At 43.9% G+C, this 27,139-nt stretch overlaps 1 protein-coding gene across 1 annotated transcript; it reads left to right on the forward strand.

Annotated features, from left to right (window-relative positions):
• Positions 1-753: 753 nt before the first annotated feature.
• On the forward strand, positions 754-22,078 carry slc6a11b (solute carrier family 6 member 11b). Its single transcript, XM_056605883.1, has 15 exons — positions 754-999; positions 1,649-1,868; positions 2,676-2,810; positions 3,238-3,378; positions 3,857-3,938; positions 6,402-6,534; positions 9,499-9,633; positions 13,858-13,961; positions 14,302-14,426; positions 16,770-16,882; positions 17,534-17,671; positions 19,078-19,180; positions 19,632-19,732; positions 20,544-20,714; positions 21,829-22,078. Exons 2-15 carry the CDS (start codon positions 1,664-1,666, stop codon positions 21,970-21,972), a joined length of 1,830 nt encoding a protein of 609 aa, XP_056461858.1. The 5' UTR covers positions 754-999; positions 1,649-1,663; the 3' UTR covers positions 21,973-22,078.
• The last annotated feature ends 5,061 nt before the right edge of the window (positions 22,079-27,139 follow it).

Consider the following 27,139-nt stretch of genomic DNA (forward strand, 5'->3'; position numbering starts at 1 on the left):
GAAAAATATATTTTCTTGGTTTGGTGAATGCAGCGTGGGGTTTATGATCGTTTGATCTTCCGTCATCCATTTGGGACATCCTGTACTCGCCATGTTTTCCGGCCCCAATGCGTGTTTCAAAAGAGGACATCCGTTTTGAAGTCCGTGGTGTCCGATCGCACCGTGACTTCCAGAGGAGGGGGGGGGGGGTCACGAGTTGGTATTCTGAAAGCAGATCCCCCGGGAGCCACTGGAGAGACAAAGGGAACAAGACCGGTGACATCGATTCATAAATCGAATGGCCGTTGCCGCCTCTTTGAAGAGAGGCTTGACTTCCCACGAGCGTTCAACAGTTAAAGGCAAAAGTCAGCCCCATGTTGAGGACATGGCTAGAATGTCCAATGTTCCAAAATAATTATATTCATCTGCTTTTCAGCTCATTTATGGCATAATGCATCAACATAGCATCATCCTTTAAATCAAACTAGGTCTAACTTAATAAGTGACTTTTTTATTCTCCAAAACATACAGATTGATAGTTCCACTACGGGGTTTTGTTCCTATTCAATTATGTCCTTCTCAATATTTAAGAAAATTAACCAGGGAAATGGTTACATTTTTTTTGTTTTTTTGTGTGTTATACCCGTCTCTCCATCTCAGCTAGCAATCCACCGTGGTAACGCAGGGTTCCAGTTGTTGGAGAGCACATGGCTCCCATCCAAGTAGAGGCGCTTGAGAGTGGACCGCTTGGAGAGCAGGAGCACAGTCGCACACTATCCATCGCCTGGTAGCCACCGCCACTCTGCGTCCTCTGGGGATCTCCTCCCTTTATGTAGGCACACTTAACACACCAATTATCTCGTCTCGGATCTAGATTTTTCCTCGTTTTCCTTTCCCCCCCTCTCTCTTCACTCCTCGCCCCGGGTCAGGCTTAACCATCACTTTGTTTGGTATAAACAATCGTTGGTGATCATCACATCGGGAGCCAAAGGACGTTTGCCACTGTTCGCTTTGAGACCGGTGAGTAAAGACTACAAGTGTTTGGGTTGGGCTACGTTTCCTACTTTCTAATATGATCGATTTGTTTCCTTGCTTGCCACAAGTAAAACTAGCTAGATTGCAATTACCTGATAGTGATTGAGACAGTTTTAATTAATATCGATCCAGATAAATTATGTATTTGCATTTACACGACATTTGGATCCATTTTAATTTAACGTGGGTGATATCTGCAGCTGCAAATATATTTTCAGGTATAGCCTACTGAAAGTTTGCTGAATCTTCCAGAAATCTCAACTTTAGTACACTTCTCATTGTCTGTTGTGTTGTGTTCTAATATATAATGTTCGAGTAGGCTACCACAGTGGAATAAATTATCAATTATTTTCTATAACCCCCTTTCCAATTTCAAAACTTTCAAACCTACACATCTGGGTGATGGGGGGGGGGGGGGGGGGGTTGCCCTAGAGGACGTCTGGTTACCCTACGTACGGGAAACCCATTTGACTCCTACCTGTTCCAATGTTAAATAGCGGCCCAAATTGGTGGGCGCCATCCTGATCATTTCTCTGAGTGAGAAATACGAAGTGTGGCGCGTGAGCGTGTGCATGGGTTGAATTGCGTGTGTCTCCTGTGTATTGCCCCTGTGGTCGTTGCTTGTGTTTGTCAGAGCTGCTGGGGCGTCATGACGGCGGAAAATAGCGGGCCCGTTGTAAACGGTAAACAAGGCGAGGACCCTGAAGGCTCAGCCGCCAGTGTGGACAAGCAGGAGTACCATGAGAGGGGCCACTGGAACAACAAAATCGAGTTCTTCCTGTCCGTCGCCGGGGAGATCATCGGCCTCGGCAACGTCTGGAGGTTCCCTTACCTCTGCTACAAGAATGGAGGAGGTAAGGGGGGAAGGAGAGATCAGGACTCTCCTACTGCGCTGGTCATGCATATATATATATATATATATATATATATATATATATATATATATATATATATATATATATATATATATATATATATATATACAGTATACAATATACCTGCATGGAGGGACGAGGTGAAGGAAAGGCAATGTTGTAGATAAAATGAGTTATTTTGGCGGGATGGAAATGGAAGAATTTAGTCTTCAGTGAGGGAAAGGACAGCATGATGATAAAAATTAGGTTGAGGCACTTTTAAACACTATAAACACATATTCAATTCTTCAAGATAACAAATCTGAGCACTGTGACGTTTTAAGTAAATGGATGGATCGCTGGGAGAGATGGCTAATAACTGTGTTCTGATCTCCATCAAAGGAACAGTGTATTGAACGGTTGTCGTCTGTAAGGCTGGCTGCTTGATTTGAAGTGGGACAGGTAGGATGGTAGCTAGCAAGACCAGCATGGAGCCACATCATCCGCCTCATTAAAAGAGAGGTCATTTTCATGTTGGCAGTGCAGCACTGGAATCCAAAATGTCTGGTAACCGCCTAATCGTTTTGAGTTCAGTTGAAGGGTAATGCCAATAGGGAAGATACAGGGTGACAGTAAGATAGATAGGTGAGGTTCAGATAGGTAGGGTAGGTCAAGGGTTATTTAGATAGGTAAGGTAGATAGCTGAAGTTAAGTTTAGTTCATATAGATAAGATAGATAGGGGACGTTCAGATATGTACGATTTAAAGTAGATTGTTGACACTCCGTTGTGTTGTGGGAATGTGAAGGGGCCTTCTTCGTACCGTACGTCATCTTCTTTGTGTGCTGTGGCATCCCCGTGTTCTTCCTGGAGACCGCCATGGGACAGTTCACCAGCGAGGGAGGCATCACGTGCTGGAGGAAGGTCTGCCCGCTCTTTGAGGGTGGGTGCAATCCAGGGGCTCTTCTGCATCTTCCTGATCCCACATAGCAACAGTCATTTGTGATCGCTGCCTGATAAACTTTTAGTTGGAAACACTGTTTAAAAAACACAATGTAACCCTCATAATAATCACTAATGATGGTTAACTGGGAAAGCTAGAGCATTTGAAGGTAGAAATGCTTTAGTTCTTCCCAACCCCAGTTGATTATTACTTATTATCAATGCACTCATATCATCCAATCATCTTTTATTTAAACAAAGACGTCTGCCTTAGAAAAGGAAGGACAAAGTCGAGGATTTTGTTTATTCAAAGCTCATTGGACATAACGGCTACCTATTCCCACTGTTTTTATTTTCATATGACCTGTATCCGTGTGGACCAATGAGCAATCGTTGTTCCATCTCATTCCTTCCCACGGCCTCTTCAGGGATTGGCTACGCAACCCAGGTGATTCAGGCTCATCTAAACGTCTACTACGTGGTCATCCTAGCCTGGGCTATCTTCTACCTCTTCAACTGCTTTACCACCGAGCTGCCCTGGGCTAACTGCGGCCACTACTGGAACACAGGTGGGGACTCATATTAGATATTCGCTGTGAAGGCCTTGGTGTGTCATCAACCAACTGTCCCAGTGTAATCATCATGAATATTCAGTCAAGCTGACTCTGGGAGTCGTGTTGTTTCTGTGGTTCACTATGGTCACACGGATTCTGTCAACTTTTTTTCAAGTCCTGCCTACTAGACGCTGTTTGGCTTCACACTCAAGCAACTGAGAGCACAGACTGATTTACTTTTTTGGGGGAATTAGTGGGTGGGGAATTAGTCGTTTGAACCAGGCACACAGTTTGTGATGGTACCCCTAATATTGTTTTAAAATGCCCTATTAGTTACAACTTTTTCATTAATTTTCCATCATGATAATTATCCATGACAAGAATCAAGGAAAGCACTAAAAACGTATTCTAAGAAAAGTTAAGGATAAGAGTCTAATCCAAATGGCATATGCTATCATTTTATCATGATGAACAAGTCATTCTGTGTCCACAGAGAACTGTGTTGACATGTATGGAGCGAACGCCACCAACTTCACAAACCCAAACGCCACTTCTCCGGTCATTGAGTTCTGGGAGTAAGTAGTGCATCTCTAACTTCTATTTCCTTATAACAAAGTCAAGTTACTGTTTAATGAGATTCCTAATGAAATTCAGTGTATTTATACATTCTCGAGATCACTGTAATGGGATCAAGGGAGTGTCAAACTTCTGTTTCTGCAGTGTCACGTTCTCACCTACACATCTCTGAATCCTAGCTCATTTGTAATGATTCTTGGAGTCACCAACTTTTTCTCATGTTCGGATCAAAGGTCTCATAGCGTCAACACTGGCTCTTGACCCGAATCTGTATCCTGGAGTCACAAATCAGAGCTTCTGCGGAAAGCCATCTGATTCACCCCGCTAACCTTATCGCCTAATAATTAGAACTGTCTTTACATAATTGTGTCAACAAGCCCTGGGTAGGCAAGCTGCCTCCCAGCGTGGGCCGTGTGTGGCAGCATTTCATGCCAGGCCGGCGTGTTATATGCTGAGCAAACTTCCTGTCCCCCTGCCGGAGGCCATGCGCTCTGCTGTACAACTGCTGTGTACAGTATTCTGCTATGTTAAACCAAACCGCCTCCATTTTCAGTCATGCCAGAGTATTATTTAGATCATTTTATTGTTTTGTGACTTTGGCGTGTAAGGGAAATATTTGATCGTTAGCCGATATAGCCAAAAGGAAAAAGGCGTGCCGTTGGAAACGGCAACCTAGCCAACTGCCAAGCTGGTGGCAGAGAGGAAAAATGACCGATGACCTCATCATATTCATGCCAAGACGGAGTCTATTTTTACACTGTAAATGCAGTGTTCAATTCGTAGCAGAATGTTTTCCTTGGATCTCAAAAAATATTATTTGCCTGATCCATTTTTTCTTTCAATAATCTCAAGCTTTTACTATCCAATTTCATTTTCATTCTATTCTATTTCGTTATTTACTGTTTTATATTGTGTTAATTGTATCATAGCATATGTAGATGCACGTCTTTCGAAAAACATGCATACGTCCATATGCAAAAGATTTCCATCCTAGAAAGCAGTTTATTTCTTCTATTCAACACCCTTCATTGATGGGGGATTATTCCCCCGTGGACTGTGCTCATGAGGGATTCGCCTGATTCAATGGAGATTACAGATGATTATCAGCTAAAGGACTGTACACTTTGAGCTGTTCTTTCAGTCTGTTAAGCAGTCCAGAGCTGTCCTGTTGTGTTGGTCACCAGACTTTGTCACTACAAAGTGCACTCTTCACTCTTTCCTCTTTCCTGAAACTGTTTTGTTAGATAGTAGTCACAGGCCAACGATGTTTCTTGGAAAAAGTCTCACGGGAAAGTACTTTAGTAACAAGCTATACTGGACAAAGCAGCAAATCATTAGATACCAGCAGCACCGTACATTACGCCCGGAAGAGATTTACAGTACATGCGCATGTGTACAATGTAAATTACATTAGCATGCGCCGACACTGGCTACCAACACTTCCTGTCCCCTTCATTCACTGGCTGTGGCCGGAGGGAGGGAGGGGGGAAGGGAGGTGAGCGGGTCGAGGGGGGGCTGTGTTGGACCTGGAGAGTGGAAGGCCACCAAGAACATGTCACTATGATCAATGGCTGCTGCAGGGGCCTCGAGGGTGAACCGAGAGGCAAGCGCTTGGCAGGGCCTCGTATACCTCTCTGGCTAGTTTTTTTGCATTTTTTTTTCTCCTTCTTCTTTCCCCTCTTTGCTGATTCCTGGCCATGTGTCAGCGAACAGGAAGTAGCAACCGCCGAGACGCAACCTATGATGTCATCGTTAGGGATAGCATGCCCAGATTCCCATGGCGACCACTGTTGCACGCGTTATCATATGGCGAACCGATAGAAGATTAGGGATTTGTTAGCGTAGCGTAGTATGGACAACCATGGGTTTCTTCACGTCAAATAAGGCAATGGGAAATGGATACATTTGAACTATGAATTTAGAGTTAAAAAAACCTGCTGTATAATTCTGTGAATTTGACAGTAGGTAGAGTAACATCACCCCAATTCACACAATCACACCTCCACCTCTATTTCCTCCATCCTGCTAGCTGTGAGTGAAGCAGACTATCTGCATGGATGCCTTGTGAGGTCTCAACTCGCCCTGACATTATTTATGGCTCTGTCTATGTAAAGAACACTTTCTCTATGTGCCCGATTTCACAGTAAATCAATAATAATAGTACTACATTCCTTCAAATAATCCCATGAAATTAAGATTATCATAAATACTGTTAGATATCAGAGCCATCATAAAAACAGAGTGACATTTGTAACATAACAATAATAGTAGTATGTATTTATATGTTTCGGAAGAATATGAATATCTACTTTTTTACTTATTATTATTGTATGCTGCTTCTTGGCTAGGTCTCTCTTAAAAAGAGGTTCTCAATCTCAATGAGACTTTTCTTGGTTGAATAAATGTTAAATACATAAACGTTTCTTTAATCATTAGTTGTTGTTATTTTCCTTCCTGTGTAGACGCAGAGTGCTGAAGATATCAGATGGCATCGAGCACATGGGCAGTATTCGCTGGGAGCTGGCCTTCTGTCTGGCCCTGGCCTGGTTCATCTGCTACTTCTGCATCTGGAAGGGACCCAAATCTACCGGCAAGGTAACACTCACCTGACCATCCACCTGTGTGAGTACAAGCACACACACAAGGAGTCATCCTGTTTGTTCGTGTCTGTGTGCATATTTGTGCACGTACTTTGTGCACGTACTCTGTGTGCGTGCACACAGCGACCACTATGTGCTCGCTGTAATCTGACGGTTTACTACAGTAATCCTTACGCTCTTTTGAAAGAAGAAACAAGGCCCAAACAACAGGAAGAGGCACAAAAACACAACAAAAGTGTTGCCACTCATCGCCCCCTTCCCCGCCTCCCTAACTGCACTCTTTCACGGAGAAAAGTCTCTGTGAAACTTCTGCCTTCCCCTGCTCTTGTGAGCAGAGGAGAAAGCATATCTCTTCATTTTCTCCCCGTCTCGTTTCTCCCTCTCTCGTCCCCCTTTCCGCTTGAATGTGCTCTCTTCGATTCTTACAGGCAGCCGGGGTTTCACTGTCCACCGCACTCAGCAGCCTTGGAGAAGCACTTGAAAGATTCAATGAGACAGAGTGACAATGGAGGGAAAGAGAGAGAGAGGGAGCGAGATGGAAATGGACGGTCGGAGGGAGAGGGAGAGGGGGAGGGCGATATGTGCACAGGTGAAAACTAAAGTTAGAGAGACGTATGAGGTGAAATGTACAACACATTGTACATGATAGGGAGTTGGATTTTGATTTCGGGGTGGGGGGGAGGGTGGGATTTGCAGCTTAGCCTATATTTCGCTGAAGTGCCCTCCGTCTGGCAAAGTAAAGCATGAGTTGTGGGGTGGGGGTGTTGCCGGCGGTGGAGGTGGCGGTGGGGAGGATGTGCTTCTTCATGGCTCAGCTTTAGTGAGCCGTCCAAGATTGATTCCCGTATTCAGGGGAGAGAAGTAGACCGTTCATGAGGAGCATGCAGAGTAACCCCCCTCACATCCCTACCGGACCCCTTTTCCTATCCTACTACTCCACAACCAGCCCCTCTCTCTCTTGCTCTCTCACTCTCCCTCTGTCTCTCGCTCCCACTATCCTTTTTGCACTCATCCTCTTTGAGAAGAACCCCAGCGTGCTCACTGCGAGACAGAGAGAGTGGGAGAGAGAAAGAGAGAGGCTTTCTTCTATACAGAAAACCACAATCCATTCAGAAGTCTCCTCCATCTTCACTAAGCTGTTTGCTTTTGCAGGGCCATGGTTGCCAGCCATTCTCCCGCCTGTACGATTTAAGGCCGGTAAATTTGCTGCAGCCCGAAAAGATGCTCCTGGGGTGAGCTTGAAGGAGCATGGGGTGTATCCCAAGTCACAGCGAGATGGGATATGTTTCTACTCTATTTGAGTCGAAGAGTGGGGAGAGACAGAGAGAGAAAGTAGGGAGAGGAAGATGTACAGCAGGGAGGGGCTGTGGGGAGTGGGGAGAATGAGGCTGAAAAAAAAAGAGTTACAGGAAGAGAGCGCTTGTGTGGTTTAAGATGTGTAATCGTTTTATAGGACAAATTGTTGCTGGACGGATTAATTAAACGGAAGGAGGCCTTTTTTCCCACACTCTCTCCGTGGGCTGTCATAGGGTGAGAGCAGTGGCCAGATATGTTTCACGCCGGGCCCTGCTCCATCATGGCCAGCTCCATAATGGCCAGCTCCATCATGGCCAGCTCCATCATGGTCAGCTCCATAGCGCCTGGTCCGCCTCCACCCAAAACAGACTGGCTTGAACTTTCTGTTAAACGTGATGTAATGAACCATGATTTGTATGCAATTGTGTGCGTGCGTGTGTGTGTGTGTGTGTGTGTGTGTGTGTGTGTGTGTGTGTGTGTGTGTGTGTGTGTGTGTGTGTGTGTGTGTGTGTGTGTGTTCATCTGTGTCACTAAAGGGTAATCTGTAAACTCAGCGGGTCTGACATACAGTGGACAGGTGTACACAGCCAACACTTTGTATAGATGTCCAATGCTTGTGTGTGCAATTGTGTTTGTGTGTGTGTGTGTGTGTGTGTGTGTGTGTGTGTGTGTATTGCAAAAAAAAAGAAAATGCAGCATTTTCCCACACTACAGGCATCACTCCTCTGGACCGCTCCTGTCTAACAGACAGAGCCAGAAGAGCTCTCTTTTCTTCCCACCTCCTCGTCCCTCCGCGGCCTGTTCTGTCCTCAATTGGACCTTGACGGCATGCCAGCAAACCAGGGGGACGTTCGTTGCCCACCGACGCTTTCCAAGAGCCCGGGTCTTTTGTCCCAGCAGGCTTCCTAGGAGTCTCGAGATGGGGGAGCGCAGCTTAGAAAGGCGCTTGGGTTTGGAGGTTAGCGGGTGCTAACACACAAACCCCCATAGTATGGGGGTTTGTGTTGGGTTTCTCTTAGCTGCTTTCTTTGCAGTAGACTTCGGGCCTACTATGTGTGATCCAACTCCTACGAACGGCTTCCCCTAACCTCCACGTTACTCCTACAATCGGTGGGGTCAGGGGTCAGCTCTGACGCCTCACAGTGAGGTCACTACCTTCCGATCTGACCGGGTGCCACAGCTGTGCTGTCTGCAGGTTCTCGTTGTGTTCATGCTAGGTTTCCCCCAGGAGCTCTTTTTCCTGAGCTACTGCTGCTGTGCAGCTTAGTTCAAAATAAGTAAATTGTTACAAAGCTGTCTGATACTGATGCCGTTTGATGACTGAGCATTTCATTAGTTAAGGCCATGGAGACGGGATTCATTGTGCGGAAGTAAATCAAAACAAATCACTCTCTCCTTAAGTGTCTGACCAATCAAGCACAGTGTTCCCATCGCCGTCATCCCAGCAAGTCACAAAAAGCTTGGAAGTTGAAGAAGTGCTGAAAAATAACGGATCATTTTTGTTCCTAGAAACTGTCCCATCCCATTTTTTCCGCAATAAGTATTCTGCCCATTGAAGGCGTGCAGGATAGGATAGTAAACAAAAACATCATGGATCAACAAACGTTGAATCAATAAAATGTGTACGTGCCTGGTTCAACACGGTGGTTCTGTTTATCTCAAGGTGGTGTACGTGACGGCCACATTCCCCTACGCTATGCTGTTGGTCCTGCTGATCCGAGGGGTGACACTGCCAGGAGCGTGGGAGGGCATCAAGTTCTACCTCTACCCGGACATCTCCCGCCTCTCAGACCCTCAGGTAGGCCCTCCATGCTCTGATAGTGTGTGTCTGCATGGGGTCGCGTGTTTGTTGCATTTCATTTGAGAGACAGACATAATTGTGTTCTGTTTTATTGAGAGCAGAAGCTGGATGTATCAGCAAATTATTATTTTAAGCAGAAATAGAGAACATAGGCAGGAGAAAAGAGCTGAGAGAAACAGTTGCCTCTGTTTCCTGGAGCCTCCATCTTTAGCAGCAGTGAATAAGACTATCGTGAAAACTGCTATATTGCAGTACCGTGATATTAAAACAAACAACTGCAGGTGATGCGAAACAACTGCCATAAATTCAAAACATATATGATCCATGATACTGCTGAGTATGAGGACCCTGCTGTATCCCCATTTCAGTTTCCTTGCCTGTTTGTCTATTTAGTGTAGAATATCATAAATCCTCGTCTAATTCGAAGGGGAGAGACCCCGAGCACAAAGACGGCTTTGCTTTGGCACGATAGAGCGCTTGAGGGCTGGTTGTCTGTGTGGGCAAGTGTTCCATTTAAACTTTGACTTTACAAAGGTAGTCAACAAGAGCCGAGCTCTTGCGCTTGGTTGACTTTTTGGATAAACTATAAGCCATACGCTGCCAAGATAAGCTTCTTGACGTTTTGACAGTTTGTAATGTATTTAAAATTTTACGTTGTGGTGAAGAAACTGTCAGAACACACAAGGCTCATAACGACGTTGCAGCAGTGCATCAAAACAGTGAAATCCGATCATAATCAAAAAATCGAAAAGTACTTACTGGTTTGTTTTTTAAAGCTTCAACAAGTGGTCTTACGCAGCTTGCCCACTGCATCCGTCCGTCAACAGAGAACGGAAGGCATGTCTGACGGATGGGGCAGTGGTATTTGCCGACGGAGCCACGATCTGATTGGCTGACGGATCCGTCGCAGCCTGAAAAGTTAACATTTTCTCAACTTCTGAGCGCAAGAGACGGAGCCGACGGAACGGACAGACCCACAATGTATTTCGGGATCGCCCCATGAAAAATCAATGAGATCGATCAACGGACGGATACAGTGGGCAAGGGGTGTTAGCTAACTGTTTTAGAACTTAAAAATATACATTCAGGTGGAAAACTATTTGTCTATTAAATATATTGACATTAACTAATTATTTGCGTTGGAGTTACACTTATGTCAACTCATCACTGCAGGCCTAGACGCGAACTTATTAGTTCTGATTTAGTAATAATAAAAAAATAAAATACGGCCCAGGCAGTGACCTGAAGGTCGCTGGGAGAAGAGTGGGATATCTGCTGGGGCTACACAAAGTGTGCATTCAGGGTCACGGCGGGATCATCAATACTGCAGGCAGCCATCTACCACCTCCCAGCTCGGATGCCGTCATCTACTGTAGGAGTTCTAAGATGCTCCCATTGGTCAGGTCCAAAATGCGATGAGGCAATTTTCAAAAAAGGTTTGTGTATCCAGAACGTTGCTGGTTGCGTCTGAATCAGGTCACACTTAACTTTGAAGCTACTGAGGTCATGACTTTTTGAGGGAATGCCAGCGATTTTCATATTTTCATGATTTCAGCTTAAAAAATGTTTCATGTTTTCATTACAATTAAAACTAATTACGTATTTAAGCAAAATGTTTTAAGCATTTAGAAAATGTTGCCATTCGACTAAGTCATTTTTGACTTTCTGGAATTTCGCATTACTCTCTTACTCAAATGTAAGTGTTCTGTGCCACTGCTGGTCTTATCAGTGGCCACAAAAGTAGGAAGCGTGTCGGTTCACACTAAAAAGATGGGTGCACACACCAACGCACACACACTTGATTGATTGATTGATTGATTGGTTAAGATAATGTAGAATGATAGACAGACAGACAGATAAATACTGTAGATAGAGAGATTCAGCGGTAGATCAGCGGTTCAATGGACAGAGTCTGTCAATGAGATCACTATGCAGAACCTCTTGCTGCTTTACTCACAGGCAGTTGATGGACAGAATGAGACACAATGAAGGTGCTAATCAGACATTATGCTTCGCAACACCTGCAGTACACTCCACCTGCTGGCTAACCGCTTAGTGTTAATCACTCTCAGCCCAGAAAGTTAGCAGGGATACACGCTTATTGGATAAACGAATCGTTTTCATTCATGAGCGTAACTTTGTGAGTCACACTGGGAGAGGGGAAGACAAGATTGTGAGACACAGGGAGAAGAAGAGACAGGGAGAGAGAGAGATGCACTGACACACAGGAAGAGATAGAGGGAGAGACCATCAAAGAGAGAGAGAAGCAGCCGCATATGGAGACTTAGGAAGATAAATAGTGTTGGAGGAAGATAAAGGGGCACAGCTGTTTTGGCAGAGGGAGACATTATCTCTGACACCAAAGTTAAATTGGATTCCTCGGCCACAAGGGGGTCTTTGTTCTGTTTGTCACCGGGCTGTGTGCTGGCTCCTCCATCTGCCTCCACAAACGTTGTCATACCGCCCTTTTTACGATTTCTTGTCTTTAATTTTTCGAGAGTCCCCCCGTGCCCCAACACACACACACACACACACACACACACACACACACACACACACACACACACACACACACACACACACACACACACACACACACACACACACACACACACACACACACACACACACACACACACACACACACACACACACTGAGCCACAGCCCCAACAGATCCAAACACAGGCTGTGCAAATTAGGCCCAACATCAACAAGTGATTCTCTGCGCGGCCCGGGCCCCGCTACGCCTCGCCGGGCCCCGGAGCGCCAGAGCCCAGAGGTGAACTAAAGAGAACATTAATGAACATTAGGGGGAGAATGGCCCAGTTCTTCCACAGGAACAGTCCCGTGTGTTTGCGAGGTCAGAGAAGTTACCGTGGTTACTGAGCAAAAGGAGAGAAGACTGTGTGTTTGTGAATTGTTTCTCGGTGGGGGAAATGAGATTAGTGAGTGAATGGCGATGTGAGAGAGAGAGTTTTACAGAAGAAGCCGCGCCGCGCAGAGTTTGAATTCCCCGGCAGTCTCTGTGTTCTCCCTCTCTTGGTTCTGTTGTTGGCCGGTTCGCCGCCGTAGGAAGCCGCTTTCTCAATGCGATGTATCTAGGACAGCGTGTTAGTTTGTGCACCAACCATGTAGCTGATACATATGAAACTCTACCGGCCCTTTTGTTTTTCATATAAATGTGATGCAAAATGGTTCATGGAAATAGAATATATTATCACTTCTTACTTCAAAGGAGCCACATGATTTCTTTTTAAAACCACAATTGTTTGCTTTAACTTTGATGTTTGGTGCTTTTATGTCACATCCTGGTTTAGCTACAGAATAGATCTCTGGCTGAAACTGATGGCTTTGACTTTGTGTCCGGACACCTGTTATATGGCAACCCCATTAATAAGCTCTCCCTACAGCTGTAGAAACATGGTGGTGCAACATGGTGGGCTCCATGGAAGAGGAGCTGCTCACTATATATTTATAAACATATGGCTCATTCTAAGGTCAAGACAACGATTCTTATTTTCATGAGATTAGACACTCATCAAAACATACTTTGATTACTTGAATACTACTAACACTACATTAATTTAAAATCGAAATTTATCCAGCATGAAAACTCTATGAACTAAATTTGTTCACCAATCAATAAATAATATCCGAATCTATCTATTTCAGTGATTAATGAAGGCCATTTTATGGATGAGATGCAGCCTACCAAACGGCTCCACACCTAACATTTCTCTGGAGGTAGCAGGGCAGAACTTACAGCCTGAGTATGGTCTGGTCGTCTGTATGTCGGAGGTTCACTGAGGTTTATAACGGTATTTATATCAGCGTTGTCATTGGTGGAGTACGACATGAACCTTGAGGCACTGTTCCGCTTAGTATCTGCTTTCAGGAGGTGAGTTCATGATGTTCTACTTCTCAGAGGCAAAGGGACGTTTCCTTCGTCCCGCATTAGGAGCATCTGATATCGGAGACACATGGCACAACTAAGACCAGCGTGGGAGTCTTTCAGTAGAGTGTGCGGATGTTAATGATGTCATGGCCTTACCTAAAGCTTACCGTTATAGGATGTTGGACAAAGTATCACGTATCATTTCCGCTGTCAATCAGAGAAACTTATGGGAAGTCATCGGACAGTTCTGCAAAAAGCTAATTTCTAATATGCGTGTGTAAAATGTGTGTGTGTTTGTGCTTGTCTGCGTGCTTATGCAACACAGGTATGGGTGGATGCAGGGACTCAAATCTTCTTCTCATACGCCATCTGCTTGGGCTGTCTCACTGCTTTGGGCAGCTACAACGCCTACAACAACAACTGCTACAGGTAGGGCAAAGAGCAGTGTTCAACCCACTGACTGAATGCATCACCAAGACCCATCCTTCATAGTGTCATGGATGTCAAGCTACTGCTTTTAGTTGAGAGAAGAGCAAAAACATTGGTGTTCATGTAGCAGACCTGTTTACCCATAGCGACTGGCTTATGAATATTGTTAAAGGCGGTTATAAAACAGTTTTGCTCCAGTGATATTGTGATAACATCGGGATAGACTCATCCACACTTGGGAACATTTCTTCCACTTGTTGAAGTCCTCTCTCTCCGTCTTGTGTCCTCTCCCCCTGACGCCTGCTCCCTCGCTGGCTCTCCTGTGGCTGACGGCCTCCAGGGACTGCCTCATGCTGTGCTGTCTGAACAGCGGCACCAGCTTCGTGGCGGGCTTCGCCATCTTCTCCGTGCTGGGCTTCATGGCCTTGGAGCAGGGCGTCCCCATCGAGGCTGTGGCCGAGTCGGGTGAGAATGTCGCTCTGCACATTGGATGTTGTGTGGATAATATCGTTCACCTCATAGAATGATTGAGTCATTTGTTGGACAGATCGTGATATCCATACTAATTCTATCTATAACACTGCTGATTCACTGTGTCTCATTGGCTGTATCTTAAGTGTAATTCCAGTGAAAATTAAACCCAGGGTCTTTTGACATGAAAACACATAAAATAAGTTTTCCCGGAGCAACTCTAACAGCTTAAATGGCTTCCATTGCATTGCCTAGGGGCAGCGCAAAAAGCTCCTAAATCTGCAATTTTTAACCACTTGTATTGCTCAAAATAGCACCAAACCTCTGCAGTAGCATGACTAGGTGTTAGGGTAGCGTTAGCTGCTGGACCCAAGAGCAGAACACAGAGACAGGACAGGAGTTGGAGTGACGGTGAACAGGTTTATTTAGTACAGCTAGGAGTGAGGCAGGAGTTAGGTTGGAGTGGGGCGTATCAGGCTGGAGGGAGTGAAGACTGCAGGCTGGAGGTGACGATCCAAAAACTATAGGTGAGAGAAAACAAAGGTGAGGCACGAGAACTCCACAAGAGAGAACACTAGAGCGTTTGCACTGGAGCCAGGAACGAGTAACTACCACGGTAACACGAAGTACGATCTGGCGATGACTGCAGGGAAACCAGGTGTATCTGAAGGGGAGTTGATGAGCTGATGCCGGCCAGGTGTGAGCAGTTGAGTGGCAGGCAAGGCACAGAGACAGACAGGGGGCGTGGCCAACACAGGGGGAGAATACACAGCACCACAACAGTGGCCATGACACTAGGGTCCCTTCACATAAAATTAAGCATCAACAACTTAGTTTGCGTACCGGGAGTTTATTAAAAAAGACTGTTTTACAAGTCGGTAGGTCCGTGTTTACAGGAAGTCCATACAAGTCGATTGCCGAATGCTGAGTTCAGTTCAAGGAGGAAAGTTGTGGAATTTATAATTCCAAGTAAATGCAGGTTAAACTCCAATAATTGTTCTCACACAACGTGTTTATTCCATTTATTCCAAGCTCTCGACAGTATAGCAATCCAGCATCGCCACAATGGCCTGAAAAAACTCTCCAGCCGTTCCCGCGTAAAAGGCTACCGAAAATAATATAATGGAGGCGCCAACTAATTTAACTTAAAATATTTTGTCTGTAACTTAATTTCCCTGACAACACTCTATATTGACACAAACAGCCAAGTATCAAGAGGGGATTGTTAAGTTAAATTTCGACTTAATACATGATGAACCTTAAAATATGACTTAGGCAATTATGCTATGAGGCTAAAGATATGCATAATGTTTTCTTCCTGACAGGAAAAAACACACAGCGTAGCTCCGGCTTGTATGTCCGCAACAAGGGTACAAAATTCTTTCCGATGGGGATATGCCGTTCACACAAACCCCCTGAAACACACAGAGAGAGACACTGGCAAATGCACAAATGCAGAATTTACGAAGAACAATGGATCCAAATCTCAGTCCCAATAAGTTGCGCTAACCAAAGACGCAAAACCAACGAGCGCACACACACACACACACACACACACACACACACACACACACACACACACACACACACACACACACACACACACATGAACACACACACACAAACAAACACACACAGACACACACACACACACACACAGAGACACACAGTAGGTGTGAAAGAACATAATCACGCTCCATGATATGAATATGCTTGCCGTCACTGAACAATGATGTCATGGCTTCTTAATGTGTTGCCTCATTTGACCTCCTGTATATTTCAGTGGCCAGACACTGACACTGGTGCATCTGTTAGTGTTTCAAACATTATAGAAATTGTCTATTCCCTTTTCATAACCTGTGATAATGAATGTATACCAAATACATAGCCATAGCACCTGAAATACCAACCGAATACATTCCCATACATTATCGTCTGGTTTAAATTGCATTATACCACTACAAGAACAAGCCTTGTAAGCAGCATCATCATCATCATCTTCATCATCATATCATCATCATCATCGTAATCGTCGTCAGATAAAACAAATATAATATAAATATAAGAACACATTAGAATACCAATTATTAAATACGTAGGATGGATAAAGATGAATAAATCAGAGGAATACTAAAACAATAACATAAAAATAATACAATTATGACATTTTATTAAAGATCATATAAGAAATTAAAGTAATAGTAATCTGTGAATCTAAGGGCCTCAAATATGGATGAGCGTGAAACAACCATAGATGAATACCTCATTCATCCACTAAGGACTATCAAAGGTACTGCGGTGTGGAGAGTGACAGTAGAGCTGCTCTGTGCAACGCAGGTCCCGGCCTGGCCTTCATCGCCTACCCCAAGGCGGTCACCATGATGCCCCTGTCCCCACTCTGGGCCTTCCTCTTCTTCATGATGCTCATCTTCCTCGGACTGGACAGTCAGGTCAGAAAAAGTCCCAGCGCGATTGCTAATGGGAACAGCGGAACTACCTACCTCCTACCTGGCTGCACACAATCCTGTTTATGGCACGCTACGAGACGCTAAGAAATCAATACTTTTTTAAATACTTTATTTATTTGAAAAAGGATTCCATTGCTTACGCAAAAGGTTGGAAATAGCATTCATAGCAACTGGTCTTCTGTACAGAAATAACAGACAAAAAGTGCCGTAATTGACAAATCAAAATCAAGTATTCATAAAATTAATGTTATTGTATTGGGAGCTTGCGGTTCTATTTTAGGTAAGAGGGTTGGTTGATTCACCTCAAGTATCTTGATTGATAAACCATATAGAATTGTATCAGCTCAGTGAACATTAAAATTACCATATTTAACCTTATTGTTCTTTGTCAATCTTCAAATCAATTGTAACTGGAGTTCTTTCATTTGCCATTTGGTTTCAGACAATAAGGGTGTGATAGGTGATTACTAAGGCATTACTGTTAAAAATGGAAATGTGCTATTACTGTTATTATGAACAGCAGGCAATTAAATATAAGAAAATGATTACTAGTTGCCTTTGTGGAAATCCCAATCTAGAATTGGTTTGATTTGGGATCATCTTCTGATTTGTCTTGGTGTGTGTGTGTTCCAGTTTGTGTGTGTGGAGAGTCTGGTGACGGCCGTGGTGGACCTGTACCCCGAGACGTTCAGGAGGGGCTACCGCAGAGAGCTGCTCATCCTGGGCTTGTCGGTCGTCTCCTTCTGCGTAGGACTCATCATGTGCACAGAGGTAACACGCTCCTGCCACTCAACAGCTGGACCACGTAACAGCTGGGCCGCGTAACAGCTGGACCACGTAACAGCTGGATCAAGTAGCCGCTGCACGGAGAGCAACACAGTGGTGTAGATCGTGACCTCCAATCACAGATGTTCTCATCTCACCATGGAACGCCTATGATGAAAGGCTTTGAGTATTGTGCATGTACGGGCGAGAGAGGGGACGAGAGCAGGAGGTCCAATGGAGCGATATTCTTCAGTGGAAACCTGGGAGATAAGTTAGAAAAAGCATCTAGAGAGATTGTTTACAGATTTTGATCTAAAACGACACCAATAAAGTTGCTCATCTGGTTCCAGGCAGCGTTAGCTGATGCACACAGCTCATAGGAAGTAAGGAAATAGCCTTTTTTGTGTGACAAGTACGATACAACTAATGACCTTCTCTAAGCCGAAGCAATGTAGCAGCAGATAGCAGTGTAGTAGAAGCACAGTATGGTATTATGGGCTGTTCTGGGACCGGATAGTTGACTGCTGCTTCTTAGCTAATGTTGAAAACAAGTTTGAGCAACTTTAAGTGAAATGTATGATTTGTTTGGGGAGCCATGAACTACTTAATTGTCTTTAAAATCAGTCAAATTATAAACATTCTTTCTAAGACATAATATTATTCATCTTGTTCAGCATCATCATCTTCAATGTCATCATCATCAATGTCATCAGCTCCATTACGCCATCGTTTTCATCAACAACGGCAAAACATGACATTAACACCTCAGGTACTGTATAGATTTTGAACATCTCTTGTGTTAAATATATTGGAACCATAGAAGAGAATATGGGGGCCCAGCTCTAGCTCTAAAAGCTAAAATGCCCCTGGAAAAAGCTGGAAACGTAGCTTTTGGCACTCCTCTTCTGGCTTCCTCTAACTCACTCAAGGCCCACATTTATTAGATTCTGCACCCCTGAGAATCTCATCGTAAAGAATGGGTCTGAGTGAGAATCCTTTTATAGTTCCCCAAGGATATTGACTCAAGGAAATGAAGATGAGAATCGAGCTTCAGTCTCCGAGCAAAGAATGGGAGAGATTCCACAAATCATGAAACCTGTTGTATCATTAATCATTGATAGCATTGCGTATGACTGGCTACCATGCAGATAGCTATTTGCAAAGTTACAATCATCACACCGCCAACAGAAACTGGATTGTTCTAAGGCAAAAAAACGGATCAATTAAACATTAGGCAATAAACAGGTACGATTTAAATTTATTTTAGCATATCAAATGAAGGGTATGATACAATTTGGTTGCATATGTTTGTAGATAGGCAAATTGAACACGCATGAAATGTGACCATTTTTTTTTATTTCAGCGAGCTTAGTAGCAATGGTAGCTGATTGACTGCTGTCTTGTCCATTCAGGGCGGAATGTACGTGTTCCAGTTGTTTGATTCTTACGCGGCAAGTGGGATGTGTTTGCTGTTTGTGGCCATATTTGAGTCTATAGCCATCGGCTGGGTCTACGGTAAGATATACTGCTTTCTATTATGGTATCTATAATATCAGTATCAGTGTGTTATCCTGTTTGTTATTTACAGTTTGTTTAACAGCAATTCAAATATGTCCTATCCTAAAATATGATTCTCCTAAAAATACTGTACTTCTCTCCTCTCAAATGGATGCATGGTACCACTTGTAAACACTCAAAGCCATACACTGCATACTTCTTATTGCTCACATTACTATTCCATCATTGCCCTCTGCTGGCGAACACTCTGAAACACATTTCATGGGCAGTAGTCCTTAACTCAAAGGAAGTCAAAAAACACCAACATAGTGGGTCCATCTAAAAGCTGTATGTAGGCTATGGTTAAGAGACAGCCAATGGTAACGTGAGTCGTTAGTAGCAGTCGTGCTAGTAGAAGTCTGCTTGTGACCCCCAGACAACTTGTGACACACGCTGCGTTGTCTTCCAGGAAGTGACAGGTTCTACTCCAACATTGAGGACATGATTGGCTACAAGCCAGTCTTCTTCATCAAATGGTGCTGGATGATCCTTACCCCGGGCATCTGCGCTGTGAGTCCACTCCAAAACATGACCCATAGCATCAGGACAGGTCAACTGAAGACACAAATCAGCCAAATCATGACAACATATCATGGTGTTGTTCGGGAGAGTCGTGAAGGGTTTGATGAGGCCGGAGCCACAGGGTTTGTCCTCGGCCTGCCATCCCGTCGACTGACGCAGTATTCAACCTGCCGCTTGTGATCCTAGAGATTCATCAGAACCTTCTGTATAGCTGAAATATATTGTACATTTTGATCTGCTCTAAAAGAGGTCAATGCTTATGTTGTATCTCAGAAGGAGAGTTTACATTTTAGTTAAGTTGTATCTCAGCACATAAACAAATATTGGAAAGAATTTAAGAAATGTATTTCGTTAGCCTCATTGCATAATTGCTGTAGTCATATTTTGGACAAATTGTGATATCTAACCTGACTCTATTCTCCTAACACTGCTGATTCACTATTTCTGCCAATCAGAGTGCTTTTTACATTCCATAATCACTATCTGCCTATTATATTTCTTAAGCTAAATACAAAATTAACCTTAAATTATGACCGAGGCAATTATGCTATCAGGTTAACGATTTGAACCTTTATCCATTGAATATTGAATACATGCTCAGAAATAAATCGAATGCATATTTTTTATTGATAGATTGCGGTGATTATTTTCTTTATCTATTGTTTGTTTTAACCTTAAATGCACGTGAAGCATCTTTGTGTACCTTGAGAAGCACTTGAAATCAATGTATTACTATAACTATTATTCTGGTCATCAGTCACTCACTGCGGATCCACTTCCTTCTGTTTGTTCTCTGCAGGCCATCTTCCTGTTCTTCCTCATCAAATACAAGCCCCTGAAGTACAACAATGTGTACACTTACCCGGACTGGGGCTACGGCATCGGCTGGTTCATGGCCATGTCCTCCATGGTCTGCATCCCGTTCGGGATGATCTGGATGATCTGGAAGACCCCCGGCACCTTCAGCGAGGTAAACCCCAGCGCCGAGCCTTGTGGGGAACGCCAGCATGGTGTGAGGATGCCTCTGTGGCCCTGTTTACATGGCAGAAATATCCAGATGCTATGACTATCGTCTTGATTGGATCTAGATTAAAAAAAAGGTAATCTTGTTGATATGAAAGGCACCATGGTGTACATCGCCGTCTCAGCCTGTTTGTGCCGCCACAAACAGGTTTCATGTTTGACGTCCGTGGGTTTCACAACATCCGAGAACATGTGGATAGATAGCGACCGCGTTCCACCAGTTTATGTTGCCTTAGATAAGGCCGCAAATCTTGTTTAATAATAGAAATGCCATGTCTAGGATTCCTGGAAGAGTGAGAGAAGAAGTCACAGAGCGACGATGTTTCAGAGACATTTGCATATGCCAGCTCCTTGTTGTAGAAAGGTTGACGACTGGTGTCATAGAGCTGAGCCTGTGACCTCTCAACGCCGCCGCCAGAGATCATGTCTTGAGGACAACCTATCGCTAGTCAGTCTAGATTTAACACGGCGTACGACACCACCTCCGGAGGTGGGTATGACAACAGTTGCCTTCATCTCTTATACACCCGTCCCTGCCCGTTAAAACTGGAAAACATTTCTATTTGCATTGAAATCTCACAACCGAATTTGTAATTGAGAGAATCAGACGCTGTTGTAAACAAAGCCAGTGTCATTTTCCATAACACTTACATTTCTCTTTTACTATGTTGGTTGTGGAGTATTAAGAATTTAAATGAGACCCAAAACAAAAATAGAATACGGTGACAGATGCGCTGTGAAAAGTTCAGGTTTGGTATTCATGGTCCTATGTGATTGTGCATAAAGTCCAGGCTAAGTAGCCAAATATCAAGAGTTGTATTCACGACTCTGCATGAGGGTTGATTTACACAACATACACCCAGAAGAGGTCAGCAATCAATCCATTCTGATTCATAATGGAAAGTTTTCTCGTTTGGGTTTAACTAGACGATTTGATTCAACAGACTCCTCAGAGTATGTTGAATCTTCCTTAAACATTATCAGGAAATAACAATGTCATCTCTTTCGCTCGCTCGCTCTCTCTCCCTCCCTCCCCCCTTTCTAAACTGCGCTCTCTACAGAGGATGAAGAAGTTGACCACACCGAGTCCAGACCTGAAAATGAGAGGGAAACTCGGAACCACGAGTCCTTACGCCGTCAACGATGCAAAACCAAAGGCTGACGGGAAAGTATCCGCCCACACAGAGAAGGAGACGCATTTTTAACTGCCGCAATCAAGCAACGACCAAGCTGCCTGCCATTTCAACAACAATCATCACAGGAAATACAAAAGGAAAGTTCAACAACGACGGCATCTCCCACTCAACCTAATTGGATGTGAAAACAAAATGGAATTTTGCCTTTTTTGTTATTTTTTTAAACAAAAAAAAGTCATAGTTGTGCCTCTGTTTTGCACAACAATTGATAGCAGTCTTTTATTTTGTCTTAATAATATAACTAACAGTTTTTCTGTTTTCTTAATGAGTAATACAAAAACCAAAGGAGCTTTGGATGACATAGATGTTGTCCTGCTACCTGGTCATTATGTGACTCTTGTGTCCATGCCTTTAGAACAAAGGCAATGTGTTGTAAAAAGGTTGACACCATTTTTTTTGTGATGGCAACATGCTTCACGTTGTGTTTTTTCTCTTTTAGGTCTTAATATGTAGCTGGGTTTGGGGACCCATAATTTAGTAGTAATCATTAAACACTTGTCCTAAGACTTATACGAGAGCAATGTGAATCAAAATAAGTTAAACGATGCATATCGAAAGAGTTCTGCCGTTACAGAATCTGATGTGTTTTTCGCATTTCTTCCCAATAAATAATTATATCGCTTTGCAAATTAGGAGCTAATTAGATTTCCTGTTTGGGCAGAAGAACTCCATTTGAAAAGCATGCTAAACTAGCATGCAAAACTACCAAGGCAGGACTCTGTTAAATACGTTCAGACAATACTAGACTCGTGACTCATTTTCAAAACACTTTTGATTCCTCCCCACTCGGTGTCAGAGTGAAAGGCCTCATGGAGATGTGTTCGACTCGCAGGTTGAGTCTAACCCCCCCCCCCTCTCTCTCTCTCTCTCCCTCTCTTACCCCCCCTGCACACACACACACGCAGCCTCCCTATAAGTCTCCGGTTCCCTGCCATTTCACAGTAATTACGTTGAGCCTAACGCACAGTGACAGACAGATAGATGTGTACCCCCCCCGCCTTTTTTATTTTATTTAAGACATCCTTCACCATGATGCCTTTCAAAAACGTGAATCTCCTGAACTGTGTCCTTGTGTTCATTCCCTTTCTCCCATCCCCCTCAACCTTCTCCTCCCCCTTTGTCTAGTCTGTTTCTTCTTCTTCTACGAGTAATTTTGTCATCATACTCTCACATTCTATTCAAGGCAGAAGCAGTGACATCGTAATGTAACTGTGAGCAAATTGCTCTGGGTTTGGTCCCACACTTTTTTTATCAGGGTTGATTATGTCGAAGAACGATGCTCCGGAGGAAGCAGGCGGGTGATTCGGAGCTTGTTGTGTCAACCCACGTCGAACCTTTCAGAGGAAATAAACCAGCGGTGGCAGAGATTAGATGTTTCGATGCCCGAGACCTATTTTAGGGGGCGGGGAGAGGCTGAACTCTGCAGTGAGCAGGAGCCAATGAGCTGGTCTCATCCATGTTCTGTGTTGAGTTGACGGTCTTCTGACATTTCTTCCTTGCTCACTTCATGTGTTCGTCCTCTCTTTTGTATGTTCGTTCTCTCTTTCTTGCCTTCTCACAGAAAAATTAAATCAGAGCAGAATGTGGGAGAGGGAGCCAGAAAATGTTTCTCTGTTTGCAGTTTTTTCCGGAGGGGGCGAGTAGGAAGTTGAAGCAATTGAATCAAAGATGAGCAGAGGAAGTGGCTGACGAAGCAAGTGAAGCGATGAGGGAGTTTAAAGGAAGTGTATTTTTCTAGAAGGAAGCCCCGCCCCCCTGTCGAAAATCCTCTGAAACCTGTCGTGATGGGTTCCCTGAAGTGTGATAAATTAACCTTACGTCAGTGTTGTGTGACACTGGAAACGGTAGGCTGTTTAACACTGACCACATTGATGTATTTTTTTTTCTTATTTTGATATACAGCTCAAAAGCTCTGCTGTTAGATAAATATAATAAACATAAATACATTGTTTGACTATTCTATACTGTTACAAAAGTTCTGAAATTCACAGAACACACAGTCTGCTTACTCGTTTTAAAAAATAAATATAAAAGAAAAACAATTAATATGTCTAAATTTTTTTATCCATCTCTCTTGTTTGTCTTTTTGTTTGTCAGCCTGTCTGCCTGCCCCGCTGTCATATTTCCAGACTCTAAACTCGTGTGAAGGTTTAATGACTCATTCTATGACTTGTTTTATTATTTGACTGAATTATTAAATCATTCATGTCATTAAAATTCAGAGGGCCTGTCACCGAGAGACATATTTAACGTCTCCTCACTGCCGTGTGTGTGTGTGTGTGCACACAGACCTCTGCACCCTCACACATACACTGGGAGTCTATGTGTGCACTTACATACACATATGTACATCTGTGCTGTGCATGCATGAGTATCTATGATTATGCCTGTGTGTGTGTGTGTGTGTGTGTGTGTGTGTGTGTGTCAGTATGTGTGTCTAATGTGTGCCTGTGTCTCTCTGTGTGCATCATTCTGTTCCGCCACGGTTCAGAAGTCAGCTGTAGGTTCTCCGCCTTGAAAGTTGCCACGATCCAGTTTATAATGATATATAAACCCTGTTTCTCCTCTTACGCGACGTTGGAGTCCCATGAAGACATGAAGATGAGAGACATGTATCCATACCGTCAACAGGATCACCCTCCATAAACCTGTGCTTTTTCTTCTTAACAATTCGGGATATCCTAGGGAAGTATATATCCTATAGTATTTTGTTGCAACCACAATATATAGTTATTTGCATATTACTGACTTAAAATCCTTGGTCACACCCGGGAAATGTCTTCCAGCTTCTATATCAGGTGACCAAATGACCACCCTCACTGGTTCTGTGCAAAAGATCTATTAATGTGAGTATTGACTTGCCAATGGTCAATTTGCAACTGTTGATCACTGTCATGTTTTGTTCTGTTTCGACACTCATTTAAAAAACGATGGTTGACCTTTAGAACCCGAACACCATCATCAAACCCATACCGTAAACCACACTCAAAACAAACTCACAAACTGAATATTGCATACAGAATGACATTATTTACAGAATCGTAATATCGTATCCTGAGGTCCCTTACGATGCCCGTACCCAGCAAACAGAGATATCAATATATCAAGGACTGTGGAGTACTGGGGAACCATGAAGGACATGGAGGACAGTATTGATCCAGGAGTGCCAACCTCCAGGAAACAGAAAGCCTAGAGAGCTTGCATCAATAGACACAGGCCACCAAAAACCTTTTACGTCTATAGGTGCACGGCACGCGGAGGTGTACCTAAATGGAGCTCCTCGGTCAGGCTTCGTCATCACCTCACACCTAAACCAAACAATCCAGTTACACGACCATCCCAGAGAACATCTCAGCTGCCCTGAAAGCTCCAGTCGCGCGCCTTGTCTTGACACTCAGCGCCTGGCTTCGCAGGAGCTCCTCCATGCCCCACCATCAAACCTTCAGCGCTATTGCGAGGTGTTGTTGATCGTTCACGGACGTCAGAATGGGGCTGAGGTGGCGCCTGTCAAAGCCATGATGGAAAAGTCATGGCATTTAAAGTCAATGCTACGAAAAAAGATAACACAGACACATGCTGCCTCTTATTATCATCGCAGGCATTGAGAAAACCCTCAAAAATGTTACCGTATACGAATGATGAATAGATGAATGCAAACAGAAAACCAAACACACAGTGAGTGATATCATACTTGCAGCCGATGAGGAAGAAATATAAACAAAGATGCAAAGATTGCAAAAAAGAATAAGTCCAACAGAGAAAGTTCAGGAAAGGCATGGCTCTTTCCCGAGGCTATTAAGAGGGCATAACTGATTAGTTCACACAAACACACACACACACACACACACACACACACACACACACACACACACACACACACACACACACACACACACACACACACACACACACACACACACACACACACACACACACACACACACAAAAAAACACACAAACACACACACACACACACACACACACACACACACACACACACACACACACACACACACACACACACAATCGCACACAGTGTTATCAGCCAGGGCTCCAGGACATAGCTAAGATAGGAAGACAGCCACGCTCCACACCCGAACCCCATCCTAGCCTAAAGACCCCAGCAACCTAGATTTGAAGGCTGATCTTCTGATAGGGTGCTGGAGAAAACAAGGCACAGTAAAGTCCCTCTTGAAGATATTCAGTTGACTACTAAAAAACAGTTAATTTGTGGAATATGTATTTATTAGATATACTGTAAGTATGGTAAATAGGGAATATAGTGTACACATAATAATAATAATTCATTGCAGAACGTCAGTTAATGGAATTTCATATTTTCCTGTATAATTGGATCCCGTCGCCTTGCCTCCCTCAAACTACAACAGACCCAATACATATGCTGTATGTGTGTGCGAGAATGTGTCTGCACACAATGTGTGTGTGTGTGTGTGTGTGTGTGTGTGTGTGTGTGTGTGTGTGTGTGTGTGTGTGTGTGTGTGTGTGTGTGTGTGTGTGTGTGTGTGTGTGTGTGTGTGTGTGTGTGTGTGTGTGTGTGTGTGTGTGTGTGATTGAAAGAGGGAGAGAGAGAGAGAGAGAGAGAGAGAGAGAGAGAGAGAGAGAGAGAGAGAGAGAGAGAGAGAGAGAGAGAGAGAGAGAGAGAGAGAGAGAGAGGAAGAGCAGTGATAGACTGTGTATGCATGATGTGTGTGCACTCAAGTGTGTGTGTGTGTGTGTGTGCGCGTGTGTGCGGTTGGCTCTTCACTCTAATGGAATGCAAATGACATCTAGCATGGCTGATAAGCACCCAGAGGCAGCAGACAGGGCCATCATCATGACTGAGGCAGAGCGAGAGAGTAATAGATGGAGAGAGAGAGGGAGTGAGGGAGAAAGAGATAGAGGGGGAGTGACAGGCAGATTAAGGAGCAGGAATGATGCACAGGAAGCAGGAACAGCTGATATGATACAGCTGAACAATATAAAAGACAAATAACATCCATGTGTTGTTTGGCAACAGGAAGGGATCCTCATCAGAGATTAATAGAGAAGTCATAGCAGGACGCATTACACTGCTTATCCCTTTTTCCACCTTATAGAAACACATTCCTCCAGTCATTCCACAGTGAAATTCATGATGAGAGGTACTGTCTAGCAAACACGTTTTGGAATATCTTCA

This window comes from Gadus chalcogrammus, chromosome 13 (genome assembly GCF_026213295.1).
Source record: "Gadus chalcogrammus isolate NIFS_2021 chromosome 13, NIFS_Gcha_1.0, whole genome shotgun sequence".
Classification (NCBI taxonomy): Eukaryota; Metazoa; Chordata; class Actinopteri; order Gadiformes; family Gadidae; genus Gadus; species Gadus chalcogrammus.